This window comes from Nelumbo lutea, chromosome 3 (genome assembly GCF_056320005.1).
Source record: "Nelumbo lutea isolate HS-2025 chromosome 3, American lotus-T2T, whole genome shotgun sequence".
NCBI lineage: Eukaryota > Viridiplantae > Streptophyta > Magnoliopsida > Proteales > Nelumbonaceae > Nelumbo > Nelumbo lutea.
Window position 1 is genome coordinate 42,879,514 of NC_142686.1, and position 12,099 is coordinate 42,891,612.

At 38.7% G+C, this 12,099-nt stretch overlaps 1 protein-coding gene across 4 annotated transcripts in view; it reads right to left on the reverse strand.

Annotated features, from left to right (window-relative positions):
• XEG113 (xyloglucanase 113) overlaps positions 1 to 12,099 on the reverse strand; it is a 35,963-nt gene that overhangs the window by 19,939 nt on the left and 3,925 nt on the right. For all 4 annotated transcript variants that reach the window (XM_088976541.1, XM_088976542.1, XM_088976543.1 and 1 more), the window contains exons 5-6: positions 8,683 to 8,939; positions 8,224 to 8,359 (exon numbers count right to left, since the gene is read on the reverse strand). In XM_088976541.1, coding sequence (XP_088832667.1) covers positions 8,224 to 8,359; positions 8,683 to 8,939 — 393 coding nt within the window. The remainder of the gene's footprint in view (positions 1 to 8,223; positions 8,360 to 8,682; positions 8,940 to 12,099) is intronic.

The window sequence follows — 12,099 nt, forward strand, 5'->3', positions numbered from 1 at the left end:
TTTTACACGGTCATGCCCTTCCTAATCAATCAACCGTAACTCAGAAGAGTGTACAAGAGAATGGGGTGATAGTGCTAATTCAGTTGGTATCAAGCATGGTAGAAGAGGTAATGGGAAATGAGGTCTAGAGGCAGAAGGTCATACTCTAGAGGGAGGGGGGGGCTGAAGAGGGGCTCTCTGGATGCAAAAGTGTGAAGGAGTATGCCATATAGTGGCACAAGGCCCTTATTATCAAGCTTTCAAGGTTTAGCTTTTGGGTTTTGTGTGGGTTTGCTTCTAGTAGTCTATTGCTGATAGTGATAGGCCTTATTATCTATTTGAGCATTCCATTTTGAGTTAATTCTATAATAAAAATCAATTTCCATACGATAAAAGGAAAAAGAAATTTAGTATTTGGCTTCTACTTCGAACACTTGTCTTAGTAGAAGATCAAGACTGTAATCAGTCTTGAATCCTAATAGATTTTAAGTTTGCAAAAGTAGAAGAAAAGAGAGAGAAAGGATAAGGAAGAGAAGAGAAACAGGAGAACACAAGGAGTTGAAAGGAGGGACAGATTCAAACACATCTGCCGCCACCACTCTCTTAGCATTTATAGGTTATGTTCAGTACATAATGGAAAGGACAGATCTGCCCTTAGTACTTACATGATAAATAAAGTAAATAAAAACTGAAATAAATAACAGCTGAATTAACAAATTGACCCAAACTGACACTACTATAATTGAAAACAAATAACTACACATGCTGTCCTATGAACACAGTGGGGACCACTGATGTGGGGCCCACATCAGTGTTCTCTACACTCCCCCTCAAGTTGGGAGTAGATATCTATCATTCCCAACTTGGATAGGTCTGTCTCTAACTTCTTCCTTGGTATAGCCTTGGTGAGGATGTATGCGAGCTGCATATTAGATGTGATATACGGAAGACACACATCTTGTGATGTGACCCTCTCTCGCACAAAATGTCGATCAACTTCGATATGTTTAGTTCTGTCATGCTGCACTGGGTTGTGGGCTATATTAATAGCTGCCTGATTATCACAATACAGCATTAAGGGCTTTTCATAGTCAATACCCAACTCTTCAAGTAGTGATCTCAGCCATAAGATTTCAGCCACTCCGTTAGCCATTGACCTGTATTCTGCTTCAGCACTGGAGCGGGAAACAACACTCTGCTTCTTACTCCTCCAAGAGACAAGGTTACCTCCCACAAGAGCACAATATTTAGAGGTAAACCTTCTGTCATCAACACTCCCAGCCCAATCGGCATCTATATAGACCTCCACCCTCATGTGATTATTGTTCTTGAGCAGTATACTCTACCCGAGCATCTCTTCAAGTATGCTAATATTCTCTCTTTCGCAAGAAGATGAGAAGTTTTAGGGGAATGCATATACTGGCTAATAACACTAATTGCATAACTGATATCTGGTCGAGTGAGGCAGAGATATAGGAGTTTTCCAACCAACCGTTGGAACATAACTTTGTCTTCAAGAGGCTCCCCGCCCTCTGCACTAATCTTGTGATTTTGTTCAATGGGTGTATCAACAGGCTTAACACCCAACTTTCTAGTTTCCACCAACAAATCTAAAACATATTTTCTCTGAGAGATAAAAATCCCCTACTTGGATCTAGCAACCTCAATACCCAGAAAGTACCGTAGTGCACCAAGATCTTTCACCTCAAACTCTTGATGAAGGAGTTGTTTGAGGGACTCAATCTCATGGCTATCATTTCCTGTCACCACAATATCATCAACATATACTGCAAGTAGTGTCAGAGAGGACTCCACCCTCTTGATGAATAGTGTATGATCTGACTGGGTCTGTACATAACCAAACTTTCCAAGGGCTAACCTGAACCTATCAAATCAGGCTCTAGGTGACTGCTTCAAACCATACAATGCCTTGTTCAGTCGGCAAACCTTCTTACCTGTCTCTGCATCATAGAATCCAGGAGGCAACTGCATGTAGACCTCTTCCTGTAAGTCTCCATTCAAAAAGGCATTTTTAACATCCATTTGGAACAAGGGCCAAAAATGATTTGCTGCAAGGGATAACAGAACTCAGATGATGGTCATCTTGGCTACTAGGGCAAAGGTTTCCAAGTAGTCTATACCATAAGTCTGGGTGAACCCCTTTGCGACTAGCCGGGCTTTGTACCTTTCAATAAAGCCATCAGCATTATGCTTCATAGTGAACACCCATCTACATCCCACCGGTTTCTTTCCTTTTGGTGGATCAACTAGTGCCTAAGTATTATTCTTCAACAGGGCATCCATTTCGACATGCATTGCATCTTTCCATTCTGGAACTGATAAGGCTTCTTGCACTGTTCTTGGAATAGGGACATTGGCAATGGAAGTGAGATAGGACCAATAAGAGGGAGATAGGTGATCATAGGATAAGAACTGTGAGATGCTGTGAGCTGTAGAAGTGGTGCAATGTCGTTTCCCTTTGCAGATGGCAATAGGGAGATCAAGGTCATCCACAAGAGGGGAAGTGGCAATAGTGGAAGGTGTCTCAGTAGGCTCTGGATCTGGAGCCGTAGAAGAAACTGGAACTAACCAGGACTGCCAATGACTAGGATCAACCTGCCTACATCGCCTGTGATAGACTCTCAACTCCTGATCCCTCTAACCACCCTCACTACTACAGCTTTCATCACCCAGTGGAATAGGTAAAGGAACAGCCCCACTCCCACTGCGCTCCCCCTAAGGAAAGAAACTCAAAACAGCCCCACTCTCACTGCGCTCCCCCTGAGGAAAGAAACTCAAAACAGCCCCACTCTCACTGCTCTCCCCATGAGGAGAAACCCTAGGATAATAGGGTGTCTCCTCAAAGAAGGTGACATCCATGGAGACAAACCTTTTCCCTGAAACCGGATCATAGCAGCAATAACCCTTTTGAGTTTGTGCATAACCGAGGAAAATGCATTTGGAGGCCTTAGGTTCAAACATGGAATGATGAGGCCCGAGAAGCTGAACGAAACAGGTATAACCAAAGGTTTTAAGGGGAACAATGAACAACTCCTTGTCTGGGTATAGAAGGGAAAAAAGGGGTTTTCATATCAAGAACCCAGAAAAGAACCCGATTAATGAGATATACTGCCGTGAGGATAGCATCACCCCATAAGCGAATAGGTACATTGGAGGTATTCTTCCATTCAGCAACGCCGTTCTATTGTGGTGTATAAGGGCAAGTGCTCTGGTGAATAACTCCATGGCTAAGAAGGTAGGAGGTCAATGGCTTAGCAAAGTATTCCTTTGCATTATCAGATCTGAGGACTTTGATTTTGGCCCCAAACTGAGTGAGAATCATCTGATGAAAGTTTTGGGTCAGAGCAGGAACCTCATCCCGAAAACGCATAAGATAGACCCAAGAAAAGCGGGTATAGTCATCAACAAACAGTAGAAAATATCTGTACCCACCCACAAAAGAGATATGATATGGCCCCCATACATCAGTATGCACAATATCAAAAGAGGAATTACTCCTTTTATTACTCAGAATAAGAGGTTCTACAATGTTTGGCAAACTCACAACTCTCACACCTCAACTTTGACAACTCAACAAACTCAAATAAAGTAGGAAACAAACTCTTCAAAGACCTAAAAGACAAATGACCTAATCGATTATGCCAAAGCATAACCGAAATCACAGACTGAGAAACAAAAGACTTCTTATCCACTGACTCCTCCCGACGAGAACTCTCTCCAAGCAGATAGATCTCGTTCGTCTCACGGCCAGTCCTAATCACCTTCCTCGTCTCCAAGTCCTGAAAAACACACGGTCAGGGAAAAAGGTTACTGAACAGTTCATGTGTTTGGTAATACTATTGACTGAAAACAAGTTAGTATCAAGCTTAGGGACATGCAAGACAAAAGATAAAGAGATAGTATCCGATAGCTTGATGTCACCCTTGCCTGAAATGGGAACAAGAGATCCATCAACAATGGATACTCTATCTCGGCCAGAGGACAAGTGATAAGAGGTGAACAATGATGGCAAGCTAGTCATATGGTCAGATGTACCTGAATCTATTACCCAGCAGTGGTTAGTATTACCTAGAGCTGAAGCATGGTAAACTGAGGCTCGAGTACCCGAATGTGCAAATGCTGATGTGGCAGGAGCTAATGGTGACTGAGATGGCTGAGCTGAACTCCCAACTTCCCTTTCCAACTGTATGAGGGCAGCCCGGACAGTGGCTAAAGTCTCTAGGGATGTGCCTGATGATGATGCCAAATCAGTGTTCACGGCCACATGAGCATTACCCTTTTTATTTCTTAGTTTTGTTGGGACCAAGTGAGGATGTAGCTTCCAACAAGTGTCTTTTGTGTGCTTGGGTTTTTTGCAATGTTCACATACCAGGTCCCGTTTATCTTCCTTCTTCCGGTCCCTTTCTGGATCACCCCCTGACTTAGGTTTAATAGCTGTTAGGGCTGGGAAAGGGGGTTGAGGCTGCATCATGACTTTCCTCCTGGTCTCTTCACTATGCACCAGGGAGTATGCTTGAGAAAAGGTCACACTATCTCTTGTCAATATCTGTTGCCGCACAATGTCATATTCTGAATTCAAACCGGCCAGAAACTCAAATACCCTATTTGTCTTGACTTGCTTTCTGTGATTCTGTGCATCTTTGGGACTCTCCCACTCAAGGGTCTCTAGATGGTCAATCTCATGCCACAAGGATTTCAAGGTAGAGAAGTAGACAGAAACTGGCTTCTCTCCTTGTTTAAGGTTGTTCACCTCACACTTCAGTTCATAGGCTCTAGCAACATTAAGGGGTTGGGAATAGGTTTCTTTCACAACATCCCATATCTCTTTGGTTGTCTTTGCCCAGAAGTAATTTCGGCTGATATGTGACTGCATAGAATTACACAGCCATGCCATAACCAAATAGTTCTCTTGAACCCACTTGGTGTATGTTGGGTTTTCCTTGGAAGGTTCTTTCACATCTCCCAAGAGGTAATCCAATTTTCCCCTTCCTCCAATAGCCATCATGGCTGATTGAGCCATTTCCAAGTAATTTGACCCATCAAATCTCATAGTTGTAAACTGAAACCCGGTTTCAGATACACTACCACAACCGTTGTTTCCAAAACTACTTTCTCCCCGACCTTTAAACTCCATCTTTGGTTAAGAACCAGTGGCTACAAACTGTTAGAGCCACTACACCAGAAAACAGAGTAAAATCAATGCAGGTCTAAAATCTGATCTGAAACCAACACAAATCTGATCTGAAATCTGATCTGATACCAAGTAGAAGATCAAGACTGTAATCAGTCTTGAATCCTAATAGATTTTAAGTTTGCAAAAGTAGAAGAAAAGAGAGAGAGGAGAAGGAAGAGAAGAGAAACAGGAGAACACAAGGAGTTGAAAGGAGAGACAGATTCAAACACATCTGTCGCCGCCACTCTCTTAGCATTTATAGGTTATGTTCAGTACATAATGGAAAGGACAGATCTACCCTTAGTACCTACATGATAAATAAAGTAAATAAAAGCTGAAATAAATAACAGCTGAATTAACAAACTGACCCAAACCGACACTACTATAACTGAAAACAAATAACTACACATGCTGTCCTACAAACACAGTGGGGACCACTAATGTGGGGCCCACATCAGTGTTCTCTACAGTCTTGTGATCTGAAAATGACAGATGCCAAGAAGGATTCTTCTTAGCCAAAAAATAGGCACCTATGAGGTCAATCTGAATAGTAATGTCTATTTAATGTCTCTTTTCTCTGTTTCTTTTCTTTTTTTTTTTTTTTTGCTTTTTCCTTTGTCTTGTAGGTTCTTTTTCTTCATTGTTTTTGTTATTCATTTTAAGGAAAAAAATATCTGTTGACACAGACAAAATATCACCGACACATTTGGAACGAAAGTTCTTTTTGAAATAGGACCAACCAGTTATCAATATGGTGAAACAATGACTAGTTGTTTTCACTTCTGTCATCAATGCAATGAATAGTCAGTACATAAGCTCTTGATTAGTTGACCAAAAAATGATATATTATAAATTTAAGATATTGATGCTATCCCATGAGTTAATATAGATTTCAAACAATGCAATAAAAGAATGGACTCATAGGTAAGCAATGAGAGAAATGTGGAGTCTTACCAAGGAAATTGGTGCAGATTTAAAATGGGTTAGAAGATCAGTCAATGGCTTGGCTGATGCATTAGCTAAACAAGGATCAACTAGGGTTGAAATTTTTTGGACTGTATTGTAATAGTGGATATGTTATGGGATCATCACTCCACTTATGGACTGTTTGATGCGTAATTATTTTATGAAATACTTAATAAACGTTGCCAATTCCAATAAAAAATAATAATAATGCAATAAAAGAATGATAGTGAACTTTTTTTATCAGTAACTATAGTGCTTTATAGGGATTAAAAAACAGAATGGAGTATATATACAATGGCATGCATCCCATAAAGCTTACTGGTTAACTATCGATAACCCAAGCACTGTTTATATTACATTTGTGCCCAAAATAATTGATCCCTGTTTACCCCTTGCTTGTCTAATGCATCAGCCAAGCTGTTGGCTGATCTTTGCACCCAAGAGAAGGTAGATTCTAGCTCCGATGCTAACTGTTTTATCTCCCTCATAACATGTTGTACTTCCATAGACCTTCGCTATTGTCACCACAACTATCTTTTAGTCGACTTTCACCATTACAATTTTATACCCCAAGGACTTCCCCAAATGCAATCTTTATACAGCTAGAAGGTTCTGCTCTAACAGAATCTCCTTGGTTGGCTGGCCAGAGTAGATATGCTAGGATATGGAGTTACAGCCTTTTATCTTTTCAAAAGAAGAAAGAAAGAAAGAAAAGTGAAACCTTTGACAATCATCAAAAAAAAAAAAAGAGTGAAACCTTTGACTATTTGGTATGCTACTTGTTTGTAGCAACTCTTTATCAACACTGATTGGAACGAAACATAAACAAATCTCTTTTCCACTTTCATCTTTATGTCTAATTTCTATTTTATATACCATCAGCCAACCATGTTCCATCACAAATACTTGAAGCAACCAAATGCCTATAAAAAATAAATAAAAGCATAACTACTAACTCAACTCAACTCAGCCTTAACTCCAACTATTTGGAGTTGACAAAAACATAGACTATATTCAATTATAAAAAAAAAAGCATATACTATATTATTTTAAATAATCAGAGATAAAACATAGACAAATAAAACTTCTTCATGGTCAAGTAGTGAACCTAGTGGATGCTTAGTCATCCCAGGGAACTGTGTTATGTGGATTGAGAAACTATTAGTGATGTAGTAGGTCTGGTCCACAACTGATCAATTGATCAACAATTTAACACTTCATTAACACTGGGGCTAACACAATTTTTTCTTACACTTCTTGGAGATCTGAAATCTATGATTTTGAGGAAATGGAACTCACATGAATGAGGGATCAGAGTAGATTCAACAAATAGACAACTGTATCCTCTCATAATCTTTCCTATATTCCTGCTGTTTGGTCATCCCCCAGGCAGGGGGATATGCCACCATCTTCACATAATGCCACCCATGTTGAATTCTATATTTTACTAACAGGGATGTTGGTAATATGAAATCATTGCTGAAGTAGGATATCTTTTTATGGGGGTTGATAGAGAAAGGGAAAGAATTGAGAGATGTAGTGTGTTTTTCTCAGTATTCACCTTGTTATATCTGAATTATTAAACAAAACAAATTTATATTAAGTGGAAAAACAAATTTATATTCAGTCAGCTAGTAAAGGAGGATTTTGGAAATGGGTTAGGAGAGGTCCTGGGGTATCAGATATGTACTGTGGAGCTTGTTATCTAGTTTGAAAGATGGTCTTGTACTCAGGTAATGACTCATCACCCTCATTTGTAACTTCTTTTCTATTTAATAAAATTTGTATTTACTTATCAAAAAAAAATAATAAATAAAAAACTGGATGAAAAAGATTAAGAGGCCTCCACTAAATTAATGTCAGCAATGAGGAAATACATATAAAATAGGAGACAGATACATTGAATTAAATTAATGAGCTACATGGATATCTTAGATTGAGCCAGAAAGAAAAGGGTATGTGGAAGGGTTATTTTGTGGATTCTGAACCCACTGAAGCAAATGCATAGACCATTTCAAAAGAACGAACTCTAACATATGTTAATATACAAGATATAGAGTGAGTGCCTAGAGAAAAGACATTACCTGGTGAATCATAATATTCTGGTTCATCATAGAAAACCAAACCTTCCCGTAATCTGTGACGTTTTCCTTCTGTACCTGCATACTGGAAGGTTGTATGCACTGCATATGGTTCCAATCTGAGTTGCTGATGCATGGCCTGCCAGTGTAGCTTAAAGGCTTAGGAAGTTTTCCTACTGATGTGCAATCATTCCATGCAAGGAACTAGTTATAGATGAAATAAAAGAGAGCAATTGAAAAAGAATTTGTTCGGTGGGCTATTGTTTATCATATGCACCAAATTAGAGAGAGATTTTTTTGACTAAGAGAGTTGGGTGGATTGGGGGTAACTCACACTAAGGCTCTTTGAAGCCCCATTTTTGTGGGCTTCTTTTCTTTCTATTTTTTCATGCAGGAAAAAAAAATGACAAAAGAAATAAGTGGTTATCTAGAAAGACAATTCATGAAGTAACTGCCTCTGACCTGAACAAAGTAAGTATGTCCACTGCAAAATATACTTGCTGGGAGAATTCCCAACTTAAGATTTCCATCATAAGCATATACAAGTCCACTTTCCTCGTCCACAGATGGTCCCAATTGTTTGCGCACTAGTTCATTAAACCCATTCTGATCCCATATCTTTTCATCAGCTAGAAGTATCTCCTTCCATTCTTTTGCTAGTTTTTTGGTAGAATTTGTTGGTCGCCAGTGGAAAATTCCAATGTTGTAAGCAGCACCAGCTGTATTGTACAAACAAAATGGAGAAAGAATAACAGGAAAGTTTCACAAAATTAAATCAGAAAACCGCAAAATGTGAATTGGGTTGAAAAAAAATCCAAGAAAAAGAAGAATGTAACTTAAAAGTTCTGGTAATGACAAGCCATATTTTTAATGATTTTATAAATAGATGCTTTGGTAATTCAGCACCCACTGATAAATATTCTTGGTTCTGGAATACTCTTAAAATTTCTTTTTCTTCTTTCTCAGGTGACTACTGGTCACTCTCCTTACAATTTCTTTTTTTTTTCTTTAAATAAATTTTTACTTTATTACAAAAAATAAAAAAAGTTTCACAAAACCTTGGAAATTTTCAGTTTTGTATTGGGTCGACTATAAAATCAATTGGTTTTAGGATGAAACATTTTAGACAAAATTTCAAGTTTTCACAGAATTTCTGGAAAAACATTTAGCTGAAATTACTAAAATTAAAAAAAGATGGAATATACAAAAATTGTGTAGAAACATTTCTCTAATATTGTAAACTAATTGTGGCCTCTATATCTATTTGTTTTCCTTAATGGTGACTTACAAGAAGTTTACAGCTTTTACACTGAGGGTTCTAAGGTGATGCTGAAAAGGGTAAGGTTCTTTTTTTTTTTTTTTTGATAATTCTGAAAAGGGTAAGGTTTATATGCTAAATAAGTCATTATATGGTTAAAGCAATCCCATGATCCTAGTTTGATTGTTTTAGAGATGCACTATAGAGAGTTGGCCTTACTCAATTCCAATCAAATCTGTTCCAGACACTTGTGGGGAAGCTATTATACCTCTGCACTACTCGACTTGATATTTCCTATGCTGTGAGTGTGAGTAGTCAATTTACGCATGCTCCCAAAGGCATTCATTTAGCAGCTTCTGAGAGGGTTTAGTGTTATTTAAAGGGAACTCCAGGAAAGGGAATTCTTTTTGCTAATCATGAACACATGATAATAGAGACTTATATAGATGTAGATTGGGCAGGCTATGTTGACGACAGGAGATCTATATCTGGATATTGTAGTCCTGTGGCCAGTAATCTAGTCTCTTAGAGGAGTAAGAAATAGTCAGTAGCTGCAAGGTCCTTATCAGAAGCAAAATATAGGGTGATTGCCCATGGAGAGTCAGAGCTACCATGGCTTAGATCACTTGAGGAGTTAGGCATTGCTCATGATAAGTCAATGGTGCTATATTGTGATAATCAAGCGGTATCGATATAGCCCATATTCTAGTTCAGCATGACACAACAGAACATATTGAAGTGGATTGACATTTCATATTGGAGAGAGTAGCTTTTGGGCTACTCTGAAAAATACTGAGATTAACTATGGTTTAATGGTAGAAAAAAGGAGAAAATTTCAGAATAGAAGCAAGATGAAGGAAGAAAAAAGGGTTTGGTGGACTAGAGAAATCTAATTGATCTCCCAATCCCCTAATCACTTTTATTAGAATAAATTTTAGTTGTACTGAATTTGCAATATTGCCCCTGATGGGACAGTTGCAAGGAATAAATAAGAGGGTTAGTAGGTCCATTACAACTAAGACTACTCACTTGCAGTAAAATTGATTACTCAACAAGATCATAATTTGTTCATAGACAAAGAAATTAATTGTCTACCATGATGATCTTATAGTGGTTATAGGTAATCTGCTGGAGGATTATGAGAAATTCAGTGGTCAGTTGGGAGACTCTTGTACCTTCATATGACTAGACTAGGCATATCTTTTGTAGTGAGTGTGGAAACCAATTTATGCATGCTCCTAGTTGTCCACATCTTGTTGTCTACTAATGGGATTTTTGCTTACTTTAAGGGAAGTCCAAGCAAAGGAGAGTTGTATTCCTGCCATAATCACAAGACACTAGAGGTGTTTACTGATGCTTATTTTGAAGTTTCAATTGATGATAGATGTTCCACTTTTGGTAATTGTACTTTTCTGAGTGGAAAATTTAGTGTTACAGAAGAGCAAGAAATGTCAAAAGTTAGACCTGTATCCAGTCTACCCCTCCCAAGACCCCAGATACTTAGGACCAGCATTGGGTAATGGCCTTTTAGAAGAGCAAGAAATAGTTCACAGTTGCCAAGTCAAGTGCTGAAGCAAAGTATAGGGCAATGGCTCACAGTGTCTCCAAGAATCTTTGGCTATGTTGATAACTTGAAGAGTTAGGCATTACTTATGACAAACCACTGATGTTGTACTATGATAACCAAGCTGCAATTAATGGCACACATAACCCTATCTAGCATAACTAAGTGAAGCACCTTGAGGTTGATTGTCATTTCATTCAAGAAACAGTGTTCTTTGGTAAAGTGTATTCCCATTTGTCAAGTATGATCTCCAGCTAGCTAATAAACAAAGGTGTTGCAAAGCCTAAATTTGATCGTAATCTAGGCAAGCTAGGCATGTTTGTGCTTTGCACAAGCAGGGGCCAGGGGTATTCTAGCTACTTTCTTGTAAGAAGAATACTAATATAAACATCAGAGGCCACAGGCCTCATACGTTTTTTTCTCTCTCAAAATCAACCTCTTCTTTTCCTCTTCTTTCTATTCTCTAATTTGTATCTATTTACAACACTTTTATTGAATAAATTAAAAAACTCAAATAATCTCCAACATTCCCAAGATAGATGTCAGACTGACACCAAAAGTTTCTGTATACATGCATGTGGATGCACACCCCCCTTCCAACACAAAATTACATAGATAAATTTTTATATCAGCTAAAAAAGTGTATTGAACTAAGGCCCCGTTTGGTTTGCGGGAATAGGGGTCTGGAATCGGAATTGGAATGGGCTATTTCGATTCCAACTGTTTGGTTGGGCGGAATTGGAATCCCATTCCCATACCTTCCAGAAGGGAATTCCCCCATTTGCCCTGCCCCTCCCTTGGGAATGAAATCCCAATCCTGCTGATTCTGATTCCCATTCCCATTCCTGTCTGAACCAAACAGACTATGGGAATGGACCATTCTGATTCTGGAGGATTTCGATTCCAATTTTGACTGAGAACCAAACGGACCCTAAATTAACTAATGGTCTTCTAACATGGACCAAGTTCAAAATGAAGTATTACAGAAGAGGTTGTCAAAAATACTGGTGATAAAACATAAAGCATCAGATTCAAGCATATACACAAGATCATGCTT